The 19,722-nt window shown below is 37.5% G+C and overlaps 1 protein-coding gene across 4 annotated transcripts in view; it reads right to left on the bottom strand.

Annotated features, from left to right (window-relative positions):
• Positions 1-2,304: 2,304 nt before the first annotated feature.
• Positions 2,305-19,722, bottom strand: part of LOC129722260 (uncharacterized) — a 266,897-nt gene continuing 249,479 nt past the window's right edge. For all 4 annotated transcript variants that reach the window (XM_055675576.1, XM_055675577.1, XM_055675578.1 and 1 more), the window contains exon 10: positions 2,305-5,222. In XM_055675576.1, coding sequence (XP_055531551.1) covers positions 5,211-5,222 — 12 coding nt within the window. In that variant the 3' untranslated portion in view covers positions 2,305-5,210. The remainder of the gene's footprint in view (positions 5,223-19,722) is intronic.

The following is a 19,722-nucleotide window of genomic DNA, read 5'->3' as shown; positions in this document are numbered from 1 at the left end:
GAAAACAAAATTCTGCACCAATGGCTACGCCTATGGCTATGACTGAGAACTAGCTAGAAGGGGAAGGTTCCCCTTTTTCGCTCCGAACTGGCCGTGGATGAGGAAATTTATAGTACGAAATACTTACCGGAAGTTGCGTCATTCATCAAGAAATACCGTAACGGTGAAACGCGGTTTGCTGGCCGGATCTGGTTTCGGCCCACTACTCGAAGCGATCGTAGATGGAGCAGCTTAATATCGTTTTGATACCCAGGGCGGTGAACCCGCCCAACGTGCCTCAGCTATGTTTCACCGAGCATCTTAGGGTAAACCTTAATGATCTTCTCCAGTAATTTTGGGGCGAAAAGTGAGGAGGAATTGCTAAATAATACGAAGAAAGATCTCAAAAACAGGCCTACACACACGCAAGGGCGTAGAATCTTTTCTGCAAGTAAGCTTATATAACGACCTTTCATGGCAAATCAATCAAACTTAATTATCTGACTATGTTTTCTTATCACCATCCGAAAAAAGTCCATTCTTTCATGTAGACGTTAATTGAGTAAACGTCGTACAAAACGTGTAAAAAATACCTTGCTGTATTTATTTGGTAGAATTTTAAATGATTGAATTTTTGGTAAAAAAAACTTTCATAATTCCACTGTATGACAGAGAAAAATCTTTCACATAAGCAGATGATAATATCCATCGAAGGATACGATCGCTACAAAAAGGGGCCATCAGGCACCACTTTGCATCTGTTGGGAGGGATAATGTGAGAAATGTTTAATTGAATCAGGCACAGTGAAAGTTTTAATAATCCAGTGCGCATTGTTAGAAAATGAGGCATCAGGATGCGCAAAAGGACAACTAGGGCTTTAAATGAAATGAAGTGCTTGGAACTTCTTTAAATTTCCAAGCCCAGGAGGAGTTTGCCTAGGTTTTTCCGCAGCACTTTTTATTGTGGTAATTCAGTCCATTTTAGGGCATTTTTGTGGAAAGTGGTCACGGTCTTCTTCAGAATGTCGGCCTGGGAACGCTTCGAACGCTCTTTGAAAGATCGCCCAAGTTTATCCCTGCCCTGCATGTACACCGTGCATGCCGAGAGCTAAAACTGATTTTTCCCACGGTGAACACATTTTTCAGTATTGCTACTGCAAAATAGCAAACGAATCTGGTGGATTAAGACGTCGCTTATCAATGCAGAACGTAATTCGAAACGAGTTTGCTGGCGTACATATTCTTGTTCCACCAACGTGCGGCATAAACCGTAATTGCCTGCAGTCCAGTACTATTACCTCAGGAAGACAGCTGTTCTTAAATAAACCAACAACATCGTTCAAGAGGCGCTGGACGGATAGATGCGGATCGGTCACAACACGGTCGATCTCAATTCCGCGCGGGCACTTTCACGCGATACTCCCGAATAAAATCTCGTCATTGGTCAGGCCATTGACCACGACACGGAGCTTGTTTGGTTTGACTTTTAAAATTTTGGTCATGAGGTAACCTCAGGTCTTTCAAAATTTGAACAATGTTTAGAGATTTGCCGTTCATTTTGTATAAAACCTGACACAAGAAGGGACTGAATTAACCGGCAGTGGGCAAACAATGCCAATTATTGATCTCTATCGGGACAATGGCCAAGCATAGCTGATGCTGTTGAGTGTTTCACTACACTTATCAATCTCAATTTTTATCATTTTCCACAATATTAAAACTTCAAATATATATATTCCGGAATTTACGCGGTATTTTTTTTTTGTGCGAATTTCGGTTTCCCTTCATTCGGAATGCAAAATTTACGCTGGTTTTTTTTACGCGGATTCCGGAATTTAAGCGTTTTTTTTACGCGGATTCCGGAATTTACGCGTTTTTTTACGCGGATTCCGGAATTTACGCGTTTTTTTTTAAGCGGCATGTATCCCCCGCGTAAAAAGCGACTTAAGAGTATTGTTAAAGATATCTCACCATAGCAACAAGAGTTCATTCTTAATCTCGAGCAAGAGTTACTGCCTAGTTACTTCTTTTAACCAAAAATCTTAGTTTCCCAACAATTTGTTACACTTTTCATTCTTCATCCATATTGTAGCATTGAAAAAAATAGAATAACTGTGAATAAGGGTTTATTTTGATGAGAAAAAAAATGCCTTGTAACAATTCATGCAATAATGAGTTAGTGATTTGTGATTAGTGACAGTTTTTATTCGGTACCTACCACCAAGTAATTGTGATCAACTCACAACAAAGACTTCCAAGCCAACTAAACTTAGTTCACTTCACAGGCGTTTTCGGATTGTTTCAGAAAAAAACTAATACAAACGCTTGCCATCTTACTGTGAGTACATTTTATGAAAGTTTCAGTAGTTTTATTTGGATTTTTTTTTGCGTTTCTGACATGCTGACATGATCGGCTGTGTTTTTCCAATAATTTCGCCATTTACTGCAACCAATGCACTTGAGTGTGGGACTATTTGCACCAAAACTCTTCTTGGATTGTTTAAGTTTTGCTTCTACGCGTGCTACAAACACCAGATGCCGTTTCGATTGCCATGAACCGTTGTTGTTTTCATTTTTGTGTTAATTTTTTGCTGTCAAAAACCATATTTTCAAAGTAATGCTATTTACAAATTTAGCGTGTAATTTCTCCTGCTCGTATCAGTAAAAGAAAACTAACGTTTCACTTTTTGCCATTATGTTTCGTGTTACTTTTTTCCATCTGTATGTATATAAAATATAAACCTTATCACGCCAAAACTTTCCGATAGTTTAAAATCGAGTTAAAAAAAAAATTAAACAAGTTTCACTCCCATTTATGGTGCCCATCTTGGTTTACTGTTGCGGTTTTGATGAATTTTGTGTTTTTTTTTCTAATTTTCGATAAACTTCAACTGAAAAAATCATCGACTAAACGATTTTTTTCGTAGACTGTTCCAATTCACTAATTAAATTGAGCTAGAGCGACGTTTTTTTGGTTATTTCAATATTCGATCTTTTTTTATGGTGTCTGCTGCTGGTGGTGTAATAAATTTGTGCCATTTTGTTTTTTGTTTTCTCTTCGTATCGGAGCAGCAAAACAAACGAAACAAAAATTGCTGAACGGTTTTCCATCTTCCAAACTGGCATGGAAAACGTCTAACATCGATCATCGTTAGTCGTCCTAATAGGTTCTTTTTTTGAGTAACGATTTATGCTATTTTAGAGTTGGGTTTGCTTTTGCTAAATTTGTTTTTTGCTGCTTTGCTTTTTTATCTTCTTCGATTAGTGTAAGTATATTTCATTAAACTTTCTCGTGTGGGTGTATGAGTGTGTTTAGGCGTGTGAGTAGAATAATGATGGAAAAGAACTGCACGTGTGTGTGTTATGGAATAGAACTGGTGTCGTAGTAAATAGGTTAGTGATTTTCGATGGCGGTTAAAGAAAGGAATAAAATCTAAGATGGGCTCTCCGATGGAGACGAAAATGGATCGCACGAGATGTATGGACTTTGAAAGTGTTGCTTTATATACATAGAAAATAGATCGTGGTTTAGTATGTCTTAAATATACATTTTTCGAAAAGAAGATTCTTCGTTCGTATATACTAATATTGGATTAAATGCGTCAATATTCAGTATGTGTTAAGGGTATATCAATAAATATTTCGTAATAGGTATTTTGGCAATTGTTTATAATACACGAATTGTATATATTTTTAAATATATTTACAACAATAACTTCCTGCATTCGGTTGAAAACGGGGCTTTTGTTTAGACTAGCACTTGAATAAAAGTTTCGAGTGGAACTTTCACACTAGGTTTTACTCCTTTGGATTCCTATTCGTATTTGCATATGTGTCTCCGCTCTTCCTTAGGTTTCTCATTATGTATCAACAAAGCACAGTACAGTAAAAATACTCTATTGCAGAAACATACCATTGTTCACCTATAACAAAAACAATAAAAAGTCGTTGTTGTTTGTTTTCCTGTGTTTGAGGATTGTTCAAAGTTTTCACATACGCCGAAGATGATTGAGTGTAGAGTACAACTCCAATTTTTTTAAATATTTTACTCCGTGATCCCGATATCAAGCAGGGTAATTTATGGGTGTCACGGGTTGCAGCTTAGACCTATAGAACAAATGTATTGTTTTCCTTTCATTGCTAACCTCTCTGTTATATTATTGCAAACAAAAGAAGCAAACACAACCAAAGACGTTAATCAACTGTTTCAGTAACCTGATAAATCAATAATGCTGGCCTACGTTTGATTTCGCGGTCTGCACACCAAAGCTCCAGAGCAAACCAAACAGAGTCTTATTTATTCTCGTTCTCAGACTTTGATTTGGAGCGCCCGCTAGCTGGTGTCCAGGGTGACCGGAAAATCCCAGAAGCAAAGTACAGTCATCCCGTCATTTCTTCACACCCAAAGTGAATTGCTCTAACAGAAGTAATCCAGCATTCTTTTGTTCGATTCCGACCAATCGATCGAATTCTTCGGAACTATCGCGAAATGCAGTGTTTGCTTTCCGGTCCCTATTGCTCCACTGTGACTAGAAGTAAAAGCTGAGAGAAATAATCCCCTTCTTATTCGCTTTGCTTCATTATTCTTCTGTTTGCGAAGCCTCGCCACAATTCCAATCCAACCCCGCTTGTCTGTTGTATCTTATGATAAGCGAAGACGTAACGTGGGTATGCGAATGTGGGTGTGGAAGCCTGTACATCTTCAGCCGAAGGAGAACGCTTTGCCCAGTAGCGGATGCGGCTTACTAGCATGTGCAGATACGGTTACTGCAGAACACAGGACCGAGGGGGTCAATATTTGCCCTAAAGGTTAAAAATCAATGAAAGTGAAGACAAAGCAATCAAAGCCGTGAACTACACGGAAAGGAAAAGTAATTATTTGGGCTGAATCAGAGGGAAACAAGCGCAGCTTCCTGTCTCTGCGTTTCTGTGTTTGTGTGTGTATTTATGTCGGACGCTGTGATTCGGATTTACTGTTCCTCTGGTTCGATCATTGCACAATCCTCCTCTGGCAGAATCCAGCAGTCGATTCGGTTTCTGATTGGATGAGTGTGGTTTTTTTCGTTACAAAACAATTTGCTGCAATTCTGCTTTGTTTTCTTGTTTTCTTCCTTCGTATGGGATATATATAGATAGGTATTTGTTTTTTGATTCTCTATTTGTTTATACTTATATATAAAAGTTAGTCTTTATTGCTTTCATTTGTTGACCGGTTGGTGATGCTCTTCAAGTTAAGACGAGTTCTGTAATGAGAAAACAAAGCAAACAAGGATTAGAAGGGTTGGTCGAAAATTAATAATTATTCAGCTTGAACTTAAACCGAATGTTCGGTATGTACTGCACTGCCCCTGTTTACATGACGTTAGAGCCAAAATGACCAAAATGCACTTTTTCGTTGATTCAGCTTCCTTTCCCTAAGATACATACATTACAAATGAAAAGAAAACTAGTTTGTTCTAAAACTTTTGAGAAATATTGGAAAAACGTTTTGGCGTAACTGCCAATTGGTTGCAAAAACTGGCGTCACTCCATACAAGGTGCAATTGTCTATGTTAGGTCATTTTACTCGACTGTCTAACTACGGTCTGTTTGTCTAACTTAAGTAGTTTTAGTCGACAAATATTCCATGAAAAGGGGAAAGGGAAAGGGGGATTGAATTCTTGTATTATATATTAATATTTTTACAAACACTCAGTCTCAGGAAGGTCTAAAGTCACCGTGTCCTTTCCTCCTACTAGTGGATATTTGCATCAGATGAAATGATTAAAACGTGTGTGTATATTACGGTGGGTAAATTTAATCGATTTGCCAGAACGTTTTTATGGTTCTATTTGCGGCCCCAAACAATCCTGACACTACCTAAAGTGGATTGATTGATAGCTCTCTAAGAAAAAATATGCGATCCCTATACTAATTTAAGTACATGTACATGCATATGTAATGCACTAATCAGAGGAACGAGTAATCCATATTCGGCAGGTTTACCATTGTCTGGGGGCCTAAATTGAACAAAAAAAAAAAAAAACAGTTTGTTCTGGCTCTGTGCTGACAAGTTTGCATTTTTCTTGCAACGATTACCCACCTCAGCGTAAATGTAAGTTTTTGTGCATGTGTTTGTGTGTGTATGTGTGTGGGTTTGTATGTGTGTTTGTGCGTATTTGTCTAATTGAAACTGCCGATGGACAATAACTGACGTTTGACCGTAACACGATTGATAAAACTAATTCAACTGCGAGGCAGAGTAGGAAGTAGTCGAGTTTTTACGCCAAGCTATGCGAACAATCTGCGAGAAAAATGCATCTTTATTCGCATAAACTGGCGTAGGGGTAAACAGGGTAAGACCGCCCTGCGGGGTAAGACCGCCCACCGTAGTTTTACTACCAAGTTATAAAATAATTGAAAAATTTCTCTAACGTGTCTATTACAGTATAATTACATAACATTTTGCACATTTTTCTGTTTTGATAGTGCACGAACGGTCGCAGAAATAATCAAAAACAACCTTTCAGCTGGCAACCAGTCAATGCGCTATTGTTTTGCGGCAACGGGACTTGAGGTTTTTCAGTCTAAAAATCTATTGTTTTGTTCGTGAATATACGTTTAATCGCTTGCCTGAATCTATCTTCTTTCGGAAATATCGAAGGCCGTGAGTAATCTTGTAATTTTGACTACTTTTTCGGTCAAATATGAAAATGTTCCACTGGGGGTAAAGTCGCCCACTATACAAGGGGTAGAACCGCCACGAATCCAACTGCTTGTTGTTTTACTTCAAGACCCAAATGCCTCGACACTACAAAGGGAATATTTACAGGATCAGTAAAGCAACTTCAAGCCACATAAGACATCGATGTTAATCGACCATTTTCGATTTGGTTTAAGCTTTTCTAGTAATATATTTTAACAAAACTTATTTTCGAAAAAAGTAAACCTGTGTGAAAATGGTGTTAATGAACCAAATTAATTTTAGAGCCAGGACGGTGTGTTTGATAGGTATGACGTCTCCGGCAGAATTGAAAATAGTTGTTTTTTACTTTCGAAAAAAGTACACACTCTAAAAAAAATTTAAAGAAAAAATATAGAAATAGAATTAAAAATATATTTTTTTTTCAATTTTTTTTGTGAAAAACATGTTTTTGCCTGTAAAATCTACAAAAGGTAAGCTAAAATATTATGGTTGTTGGATCATGGAGTAATAGAAATATGAATAGCTCAATTTTTGTGAAGAATTTTTTTTTTGGGACGGTTTATTTGGTGTATAGAGTCGTTGGTAATTTTGTTCTTCAAAAAAAAAAAAAAAAAAACATAGAAATTGGAAATATAAATAGAAGAAATAATAATTATTAGTTTTTTTCTATACATAATAAGTCTTCAAATGAATCATACAGATAGGTTTAATGAGTTTTAATTTTTAGCTTAAAGATAGGTATATCATGAATTCAATATCTTGCAAAACCCCAATTCTGAAAAATCTATTTATTTTGAAAACACAAAAAAGTTACCTAAACATTGATTTGAACTTGAATAATCAGAAAACAAAATAAGTTAAAACTTAGAAAATATTTTTTATTTCAGATTTTTCACAGTGTATATTTTATTTAAAAAGAAAAAAAATACCATCTACAACTTTGTCAGAGACACTATACCGATAGAATCAACCGTTTCGGCCCTAAAAATATTGTTTATCCTCAAAAAATAGTTGGCGATCTTACCCCGCTGGTGGGCGGGCTTACCCCGCATGAAGATCTGCACATTTTCAATGAATTTTTAAAATTTAAAAAAAAGCTGGAAAATATACAAAAATATTTCAGTTATTATTTTTTAAATGCGGGTATTGAATAGAAGAACCTCTTAGCGAAGAAAAAATGAAATTGCAGCCGCAACTTTTTTTTCTATAAACAGAATTGCTTAAGGGGGCGGTCTTACCCCGCTTACCCCTAGTGGTTTTTCTGGATTAATTACCATGGGCAGACTCGTATAATCCATGGGGCCTTTATTAAAACATCAATCTTCATAAAATTGACAGACTATTTTGTTGAAACTGTATCTCAATTTAATTATTAGGGTTAAAATAACAAAAAAACGCGTTTTTCTCGCAATGATGATGTTGGTTGATACGTCAACTATGTAAACAGGGGCAGTGCAGGTGTTTCTTAAATAGTGGTCTAGGTAATGAAGGAGTCATTCTGTGAAAAACAAGGAGCTAATATTATTTTTATGTCTTTTTATTTATATGTCTTTTATGTCTAAAAATTAAACTCCAGAGTGGTAAAAAACATTGATTATAAAAATAAATTTTTCAGTACTGAATACGTGCAAGATTGATAGAAATTAGTCTGGAATTGTGAATGAATTGAGTACATTTTTATTGAGTACCACTAACAGAAAATTTAGCATCTCTTATCGCTAACCTGCGAGCTGAAAAATGTAACTTCGCTAAATTAGCGGGATATTTGACAACTGTTTCGCCTGTTCCTCTCTGAAAATCGAAGATATTCGTTTTACGCAATATCTGTGGCATGTTTCAGGAGACTCTATTGATATTTTTATTTATAGTGGTTTTTACTCATCCAATGATATTCTTAAGGAATATTATGGGTGCTAAAATACAAGTTTAAATTAGCGCAAACAATTTGCGTAAATATTTTGTTTTGCGTTCTTCTATATATCACCAATTCAAAAGTTTGTGGAACGACGTGAATCAAACTTTTTAAATGGCTTATTCACGGTAGAGCTGCCAAACCTCACTTGGCTGCACCATATCGCTCAAGTCATCAATTTACCCGCTCAGGTATGTTTCTCTAGAGCATAAATTGACAATGAAACAAATTTGTACAACACATCGTTTTTCTGGCGTTTTTTCATTTTATTTCTTGATTCCGGTTTATTTATTGATAAATCACTCAAATGTAACATAATTCGCAGCTTCAACGTAAGAAAACAACATTACAATTAGCTGAGATAAATATAAGCAAAACAAGTCAGAACGCTTTGAAAAAATTATACTTCATACAGAAGGGACTCGAGCCCATAATCTCAGATGTCTGCAGTATCCAGTAACGACTGGGAAGGTGTGTTCCCCGAAGCTTAATATTGTATCACCCTCTACTATTGCGCCTCTTTCCTAACACACCTCGTTCAACTTTACACACACACACTGCCTTTGTGAGAATTTCCCAACCACCAACCCCTCCCCCCCAACTTGACAGATTCTCTTAGTTTCGCGTACCCACTTACAAATTGTAGGTGTCGCTACCGTACGCAAACAATGGAGTCGTCCGGTTTTGGCGGAACACTTTTTTCAAAGAAAATAAATTTTCTTATCACTAGACGTGGGCATCAAAAGTACACCTCACTCAACATTCGATTTGGATGTAATGTAATGGAAGTTCGGGAGATTCATTTCGGATGTCTCTCTTTTTCTAACCACCTCTCCCATTTAAAAAGGTGCCAGAATTGTATCCACAACAGTGAACCATCACGATTATAACTTCACACTAAAAGAATATGATTCCGATATGTGCATTACGCCCATTTCAAAAACTATACCAGCATACTCTGATCCGACAAACCCAGAGAACCAACAAAAACGGGGTACATTCAGTTTATATGGGAGCTGTCAAGATGCTCTCGGGTTGGTTTCTCCTCACATGATGAAAATTGCAGCAACGTACTGTTATATCTATGGCCTGCGCAAATTAGACCATTTTCTTATTACTCCGTGAAAATTGCGGAAAAGTTTGAAGGTCGAATATCCACATACTTTTTTCATACGATTGGTATATTTCCCTAACGCAGACTTTAAAATATAGACGAAATGATTTCACGCATTCAGTCATTGGCTAGCAATGCCAATTGGCATCGCATTCATCACCCAACGTAAGCGACGAAGAAAGAAAGCAGAGATACTTCCACGTGATTGGTTCTTCCCCCAATCACCCAAGCTCTCCACACTGAGTGACGCTCTAAAAGGACATTCCGTGTTGAGAGAAGATCATTCCCTGGTCGACCGTCAAGGCGAACAGTTCGGCTTCCCTTCGATCTGAGTAGGAACCCACCAGTGGTAATCTAATTCAGATATCTTTGTACACATTCAGATATCTTTGTACATACAGCCCGAAATTGGACGTGAACGGCACTGGAAACAAGGTTGCCACATTTAAACAAGGTTGCCACAAATATCTGTATATCTGTATCTCGGGCAAAAAAATCTGTATTAAAAATATGTATCGAGCATGGAAAAGTTTTTACCTGCAGAACATATCTAAACAAATTCATTATTCTCTATGTGATGTTTATACAGGTTTATGTTAAATTTATTTTTTAAAGTTTTCGTTAATTTAATATTAGTATCTCCTCCTTGGTCTGTAACGTAGCTTTCAGCATTTAATATTGAGATTATTAGCTAAGGGACCATGCAATTTCTGGTTTCAACTAAATATTAAAAGTATGCGTTCTAAACAAGCAGAAGAGTGTGGATTTATTTGAAAAATGATCGAATGATCTGTAATGGAAACTTGAAATTACCATCCCGCCTTATGGTGTTCAACAGCTCAGACGGTCAAAAAGTGTTTTTCAAGCGTGCGAAATTCGTTAGACAGCCCTTGTCAGTCAGTTACTGTTACGAATTTGGGGAATTGTCGCATCAAGTCGTTTAAATTTTCGAATTTCACGAACGATTTAAGATTACAGAAAGCTGCCATTTTTACAACAGTATCGGTGAAATCGCACCACTTGAATAGAAATCCTGACAAATATTTCGAAACGATCATTTTCGCGCTTCGTTCAAGTCACATTTCATTTCTTTTCCATCGATACCTACATAATCCTGATGTTGTTTTTTTACAAATCGTATATAATCAATTGGTATTTATACCTAGTTACCATAATTTTATGCTAGTTATTTTTAGCACTGAGCTTGTTTTGCCTTTATTTGTGACATGGGACTGACCAAAATTCATATTTTTCTAATCAATTTAGCAACAAAAAGTCTTTTCTTGCGATTTTTTGAGAGCACCGGGTATGTAAAGAAGTTTTTGAAGTTTAAGCAAAAAGTGATGAGAAATTACATGGGACTGTTATGCACTTATGGGCAGTTCATGTGGGTATTGGTATTTGTATGCTGTGGTTTATGACAGGTGTATGTGTTTTTTTTTGTGAAATGATCATGGATTATTGCGTATGGTATTTGTACGTTTGGTGTGTGTTATATACTATAGTAGAATTAAATCTTTACACCCACTATACTCCCACGGCAAGCCTACGTTTGTTAATTCAAGCACATACCCTTTAACTTTTTTATTCTTATGTCGATAAGCAGTGGTGGAAACTATTCCACCAATTCGTTAAATCACTAATTATAATTTCAATTAGCTTTTTATTAATTGCGCTAGTGTTCGAGCAGGTTAGGGACCATACTTAAATGACGTAGCATTTATGGGGGGAGGGGGGATATCATCATTTTGTGACAAGCTTTGACAAGGGGGGAGGGGGGGGGTTTGTAGTAAAATCGACGTAGCATTTTTTTTAAAGTCTGATTTTTTTGCAGGAAAAATGTATTCTAAAAACACACCAAAACATTGCACAAAGTATTGCAGCGAGATCTGTCGAAATGTTTTTATCTGTGGCATTCTGAAATCTTCTAAAAGCTCTGCTACATAAACAATCACTTGGATTTCCAAACACACAATCTGTTTTGAATACAAAAATCGTTGCTTTTTTGTGGCTTTTAATAGTGAAAATTACAAGATACTCGTTTAATTTCCGGAATAGTTTCTGTGTTTTCTGCAGACATGGATCATACTAAGTTGTTTAAACACCTTTACTCCTTGTACCAAAACACAAGCCCTTCAGAGCAGAAGATGCAGTCACGAGTCTATAAGTTGTAAATAAATTGAATTAGACACGGTTTTTTTCAAGTATTTTTTGTATGTATGTTACTACAGTCAGGTTTTTATTACGTACCTCGTAAAAAAACCGCGTTAATTCGAAAATCCTCGTAAAAAACCGCGCAAATTTAAAAATCCGCGTAAAAAACCGCGTTATTCAAAAATCCGCTTAGGTGAACCAGCAAGAAGTGCTTAGAAAAAACCCGAGACGCTCTAGAACCAGTATTTAAAATTGTCCTCTTTGACGGTCATTCCGGATCTTTCGGCGGGCGGTGGGTATTTTTTGGACTAAGTCTACTACTAGATAAACACTTGAACGTTTCTGGTTCCAAACCCACATTAATTCGAAAATTCGCGAAAAGGTTTTTGAACTAGCGCGGTATCGCATAAAAAACCGCGTTAATTCAAAAATCCGCGTGAAAAACCGCGTTGATTAAAAAATCCGCGTAAAAAACCTCGTAAAAAATTCCGCGTATAAAAAACCGCGTAAAAAACCTGACTACACTTATTTCTGTACGTTTTTTCAGAAGCGGAGAGGGGGGGGGGGAGGTTATTCGAATGCTACGTTTTTTTTTCAGGGGGGGTTTAGGTTTTGTGACCAAATGCTACGAGGGGGAGGGAGGGGGCTTAAAAATCACGAAAAAATGCTACGTCATTTTAGTATGTTCCCTTAGCGAACTGTTAGCGTAGCTAAATCTTCGGCCTTGAAAACGTTAAACCCTAATTCGTTAAAATTCTAAACGAGCAACAGAAAAACAATTACGAAACTGTCAATTACTTCGAACGATGAACATGTTTTACTGCGAGAGTTTCTCTTAGAACGAAGGTTTCATTCAACCAACGTGTAATTATCTATTATCTATGTATAATTTTACTCTCCCAGCTGGTCTCGAGGCACGATGCTGACCTAACAAGCCAGTCGTCGTAGGTTCGAGTCTCGACTCGGGAGAGACTGTTAGTGTCAGTAGGACCGTAGTTAAGTGTGCTGTACACTTAACAGTTGGCTGCGAAGTCTGTATATAATAAACAGAAGGTCGAGTTCCGATGTGGAATGTAGCACCAAGGCTTTGTTTTGCTATGTATAATTTTATCTTATTGAATTGACAACGTAAAGGCGGCGCTTCGGTTATGCGAATGGTCATCCATTGTATCTTTTTCCGACGACAGCGCATCGCATTCGAAAGAACACCCGAAGACACCCGGCACTATTCAGATATCATCGATGCATGGTCTTTTCGGGAGCAGAAAGTCGATTAGGAATATTATCTGCTGATGGGCAAGATTCGCGCCCGGCTGTTCAGCGTATTAGAAACGAGATTGGCGAGGAAGATACGTCTGAGCATCCAGAGGTCATTAGCGGCAGGAGTTGCTGCAGCATACGCTCGAAAAGTTGATGGACGGTTTGAAGAACCAGTTGAAGTGGACCTGAACGAGCAGTGAAAGCGCATCCATGACGCGATCAGTGAAACGGTGCGAGAGGTGATTGCTGAGAGTCTGGAGGTGAAAGATGACCAGGTACGACATAAAATAATTCTGTAGAGCGAATAACGGAATTAGAACCCAGTTCATATGTGTAACAACAGGGAGAACCTGATTGCCGATAAGTCGCAGGTGACCAGGCGTTGAGAACAACACTTAGAAGTGATGATGAGCAGTCGTTGTTTTGAACAGTAGTGAATTTGGGGAGGATGAACCAGCTGTAAATTCACCGCAGAGGCGAATGCCAAATTAGGCAAAGCCTCTTTAAAAACAAAAAAAAACCAACCTTGGAGGCTGAACTTTTCAAAGTTGGGATGGAGCAACTGTATAGGGCTTTGTTTGTTGGTGAATAGCAGTGCGGTTTTCGTACAGGACGACCTACCACGCATCAGATATTCACCTTGAGACAGATTCTTGATAAGATTTGAGAACACACTTGCAGGCACATAATTTGTTTGTGCACTTCAAGGCGGTGTACTATTTAGTGAAATCCAACGAGTTGTGGCAAGTTATTCTTGAACAAAATTTTCCACAATTCTGATTAGGGTGGTACGTGCGACTCTTGGCGGTTCTACGTCAAGCGTCAGGACAGCGGGCGAATTTACGAACATGTTTGTGACGTTGAATGGAGGAAAGGCTCTCAAACTTGCTATTCAAAACACCCTTGGAAGGTGCTATACGAAAGTCAGGTGTGCAGAGCAGTAGTACCATTATCACAAAGTATCACATACTCCTAGCTTTTGCGGAATGCATCGGTGTTACTTGTGGAGGTCTTTAGGTCTTTAGGGGCCATCCACATACCACGTGGACAGCTTTGGGGGTGGAGGGGGTTGGCTAATATCCACGGTCCATAAAATATGTCTAGAATTTATATGGGCAGTTGTCCACGGAGGGAGAGGGGGGTCAAAATCGTTAAAAATTTGTCCACATGGTATGTGGATGGCCCCTTACGGCTTTCAAAGGGGAAACTTCAAGAACTGGACTCACCATAAACACACTGGAGGTGGATTACGGCAGCGAACAGGGTTTATTACGGATTGTGTAGCCAGTTTAGATCCCGCAATCTACAGATCCGCACGAAATTTGAACTCTACAGGACGCTGATTCTTCTTTTGACGCGCTACGGATATGAATCGTAGACGTTGAAGGTGGCCAATCGGCGAGTGAGTTCTGCGATCAATAGTCAGTGGCAAACTAGACTTCCCACCGCCGTTAGGCAAGGAAAAAAGGAAGTTTTACAACTGTTGTTGCCAGAGACCGAGTCTCTGATGTCTATAACGAGAAATAAGAGTCCTTTTTATTAACGTGGTCAGTGATGAATTTTAGTACTTTTACCTTTCCCTCTACACGCCTATTTTTATAGACTCTACTGCTATTTTTTACCGAGCCTCGTTAAGTTACCCGTAGTAGAGTATCGACAATTTTAACTGCCTGGAGAGGTATTTATGCAACACTGTTTGAGTTTTTTTTTCTGGAATTAAGCGTGAGGCAAGGAGTCAAGTAAAGTGACGGGAGAAAGCCTGAGAATTAACCCATGCGTAAAAGTCCCTCTGACATCGAACGGTCTACTAAGATTCGAACTCGTAACCATTTGCTTGTCAAAGCGTGTAACCTGTGCGGTTGCAATTTCAGCATCGAGTGGAAAATTTACCTAATTATGTGTAACGCTGCAAGATCGTGTACGCGTAAAATTAACCCTAATTTTGGGTACTGCTGCGGGAGAGTGTATAAGCGAAAATTACCCGTATTAGAACACTCCCGCAGCAGCGTGTACTTAACATGACAACTCTCGCTACTTGTGCTGAATATCGTTCACATAAGTTTGTTTATTTTTGTTCAAAATCGTTCGTTTTTTTTTGTCTGTGAACGATATTGTCGCGATAGACAGGTTCGATAATTTTTATGTCATGTTTGTAGATAAATTGTTAGGGTTAGATAGACCGGTATTTTTCTCTAGCTGCGAAAAAGTGGTGCTGAATCAAGTCTCGGCGGGTTTGTTGTGGTCGCCGGCCATCGCGGGATAGTCAGTTTTAGCCTCGATCACGGTACACGCGTCGTTTGTTTTCGTTATAAAAGTGCGCGTTTTAACTGTTTTATTTTTACAGTTTGTGTCCCGTAGGAGCGAAGATTGTTCCGCTTTGGTAAGACTAACGAAGGTTGTCCCGTTGGCCCGTGAGCTGAGTGCTGTGTTTGCTCGCCGGAGAGGGTAAGCAAAGTCATTAGCTACCTCCGGTTAAGTGTCAAGGAGCAGTTTTAAACACTACCCCGCCGGAGTTCGTTGCAGCAGGAGCTGTTGGAAACGGCCACCCCGACAACGAGAAGGAACGTCCCCGCAGCACCCCCACCACCGACAGCAAAAGGAAATTAGGAATAAATCGCGATAAGTGTTGATTTTGTTTGTTTTTTTTTCCTCCTGTGTTCTAGCAAAAGTCCGAAAGTCCGTTAGAGGTATCTGGCCGCCCTGTGAGGGTTTCACCGGGCAAATTTTAGTGTGTACAGGGTGACCCCCTGTTACACGCGGACTCTGTAACCTTGAGGATACAAGCTCCCTTCGTTGCTCTCTTCAAGCACTTGTGTCCATTTACTCACCAGTATGAGAGGAGTTGTTTTTCCAGTGAAAGATATTCTCCTACATGTTTGCGAGGAGAAACGACAAGCCCGATCTCCACGATCTGCCGCCAGTAGATAAATTTAACCTTTTGGCAATTTACGTAATAATAGGTTAGCGATTATCGAAAGCTCCGCTCATAGTAGTTTAGCGTTTAGCAAATGTCGATCTCAATTTTTCAGTTAGTGGATTAGCGATAAGCGTTGCTTAGTTTCTGGCCTGCGGTCAGCCACCACTGCACAATGGTCCAGAAAACAAATTTAGGGGGAAATTTGAGTCTAGAGCTCTATGTCAATATTTTAGAGAAAAAATTTTTTCTACAGAATTGTTACATTTAGCTCCGTTAATTTTAAAAAATCTTGTGAAAAAAGACTTACTTTATCTTCAAAAACAACCGATTTATATTGAAAAAACATATAATACGCTCTAACTTTTTTTTTTAAATTTTCACCTTGCCTTCTAAGAGAAACAATTTGCAGTGCTGACATCGTGGATATCTTAGTTCTACTCAAAGTTATAAATGTTTTTTTTTTTTTTTAGAAAAAATATGCGTTTTTCATTTGTTTGTCATTCTTTTTGGGGCAAACATAAAATATATCTCTTGCTCTTGAATTGAAGGCCTTGTTTGACGCTATCAATGGAAAAATTTTTAGAAATATGTTATTTATTAAATTTGAGTAAATTCAATACAAAAACATGACAAAAATTTCAATAATTTTATATATTATGAATACGAGAGTACAGAGATTTATTTTTTTGACATATTTTCCTAAAACTAGATGTAATCACTTTTGATTCGATCCAAAAAGACCAAAAATTGATCGACTGGTTCAAAAGTTATGAATTTTTGAAAATAAAATATATCAAATAAAGCCGTTTTTATGGTCACCTTGTTTCGGAATTGGTCACGCAAAGTGCTTCAAATGTGCTCAAAATTGCAGGGATGGATCTTTGTTGAAAATAATCAAACCCGTATATTTTCGATGGGTCGTTAGGGCAACTAGGTCTGAAATAGGGTGACCATAAAATACTACAAGGTATACAGCCCTAGGGATTGTATGAAATGGTGACGTAAGACTAAATATATATCGTCAGTTAAATTCAATACTGGCATAACTCAAAATTTTGCAGTTTTGAGTTATGGATGGCAAACGATGCCAAATACTATAAAGTTTCATCTCATAAAGACCCGTTTCAAAATTCACAATATTTCTAGAAATATAAGTAAATGTGCCTTTATTGCACAAAGCTAAAATATCCCTAAAAAGACGGAAAAATGAGGTTCTAAATCTTATCATTTGCTTATTACATGCACATGATAGACTCGAAAAAGTTCAATTAAAATAGGAAACCCTAAAATAAGAATTTTTCACGAAAATGAAAAAAGAAATTTTCAAACGCGTTTTTCTCGAAACTATGAAATTTGAGTTGTGTCAGTATTGAATTCAACTGACGATATTATATGCTGCGCTAAACTGTTCATAGGAAACACTACCGTTTATTTTTGATGGTCGTTATTGTGAAACTAACGATGCATGAATGCATGAAAATTTTGTAGTAGTTGCAAAAATTCTCATAACTCTTATCTTCAAGCATCTATAGTTCTGAAAAGAACCGATTCCATAATATTCAGTTAGAAATTCGTGCTACAGAACGCTGATAATCGCACCATCGGTAGCATTGAATATTCTGCTTGACCGCGCATAATAAAGTTTGCTCTCCGCTGTGGCCTCCAGTAGCTGTGCCAGCTAAATATTCTGCAGCGAGCGATGGTAATTGTTGCTGCCGTATGCAAAACTAAGGTAACATGCTCCGCAGTGCCTGGGAGTTGACTCGTATGCAGCTTTCGTTTCTCAATGTCGCGTACCTTTAACAGCTGCACTGCTCTCGCTTATGAGTAACAAACTAAACTGAAGCTGAATTTTCTACACGCAGTCTTTTGTATCGAATTTAGAGCAGATTTTTGCAATTAAGACGTGGCTACGTAGCTTGGAGAAAGGGGAACAAACCAAAACACTTTCGATACTACTGAGTGATTTTCATAAGCATCAAAAAAAAGTTTTTGCTTTCCCGATGCAAGAATCACTCTGGTTCTTAGATTAACTAATTTTCATTTCTAATATTTGACTGATAACGGTGTTCGAGTGGGCACAAACATGCAATTAAACCGGAAAATCACTCAATTTAGCAGTGAAAATTCTTAAAATGAGGGTTATGTCTTGTTGTGATAAACTATTCATAGGCAACACTACCGTTTATCTTTAGTGCGCCCTGATCGTTATTCTAAAAATGTTTATTGAGAAATCGATGAACATTTCACACTCGGAGTAGTTGTGAAAATTCTCATAACACTTATCTTCAAACATTTATAGTTCTAAAAAGAACCGATTCGATAAACTTCAGCTCGAAATGTGTGCTATAGAACGCTGATGATCGCACCACCACCGGTAGTAGTAAATATTTTGTTGGCCGCGCATAAAATTTGCTCTCCGCTGTGCCCTCCAGTAGCTGTGCCAGCAAAATATCCTGCAGCGTACGATGATAACTGTTGCTGCCGTATGAAAAATAAGGGTAACATGCTTCGCACTGCCTGGAAGTTGACTCGTGTGCAGCTCTCGTTTCTCATGTCGCGTACCTTCAACAGCTGCACTGCACTCGCTATTGTGTAACAAACTAAACTTAAGCTGAATTTTCTACACGCAGTCTTTTGTATCGGGTTCAGAGTAGATGTTTGCCATTAGGGCGCGGCCACGCAGCTTAGACAAAGACAAACAAACCAAAACACTTTGTTGAGTCAAAATATGTAGGCAGTGGAATTTATTTCGTCCATGTTATTGTTATCTGTGCTCGAGAAGCAAGCCAATAACGAGGGAAATGTATGGGAAAGCTTGACCTTGGAACTTTTCACTTTTTTCCACCATTAAGCAGTAAAGCAACAATGTTGAACATAATATAAAAAAATTGTTACACATTTTATCTATCCACCGACATATAAATAAATAAGATGCATTAAGTCGTTCGCTTTCTATAATCGTTTGAAATCTGGCGCAACATATACCAGTTTCGTTTTTAATTTCACAAAGTGTAATCTAGTTTAGAAAACAAAGACGTAATCCTACGTCAAAACGATTTTATTCGGTGTCAAAAATTCAAAAATTTCAATTTAAAAACTTCGTAACTCTTGAATCTGTGTGCTTTTATATGCATAATACATAAAGCTATTGATTTTTTTTCATGTTTTCAAATTAAATTTACTCAAATTTAAAAAATAACATGTTTCTAAAAAAAGTTCATTTCTAGAGACAATTGTGCTCTTTAAATTGAGACCAAGAGATATTTTTTTATGTTCGCCTAGAAAGAATGACAAACAAATGAAAAACGCATATTTTTCGAAGAAAAATATTAATAACTTTGAGTAGAATTGAGATATTCACGATGTCAGTACTGCAAACTGTTTCTCTTAGAAATCCCTAAAAGTCGGTCAAAGTTAGTTTTAAGGTGAAAATTGAAATTAAAATGTTAGAGCGCAAAATATGTTTTTATAATATAAATCGCTCGATTTCAAAGATATAAAAAAAATCTTTTTAAAAAGGTACTTAAAATAAACGGATCTATAATATTGTAGAACAAATTTTTCCTCTATTCACAAAAATTAAAAAGTTAGCTTCTTGATTTCATAAAAAATTTTGGTCACCATAATTTTGGATAATTTTTCAACAAGCATTTAATCATGTGTAACAACTTTGCAGAAGAAAGTTGTACTCTAAAATA

Source organism: Wyeomyia smithii, chromosome 2 (assembly GCF_029784165.1).
Source record: "Wyeomyia smithii strain HCP4-BCI-WySm-NY-G18 chromosome 2, ASM2978416v1, whole genome shotgun sequence".
Classification (NCBI taxonomy): Eukaryota; Metazoa; Arthropoda; class Insecta; order Diptera; family Culicidae; genus Wyeomyia; species Wyeomyia smithii.
The sequence above is the reverse complement of the archived record's forward strand: the minus strand, read 5'-3'. Positions and strand labels throughout refer to the sequence as shown.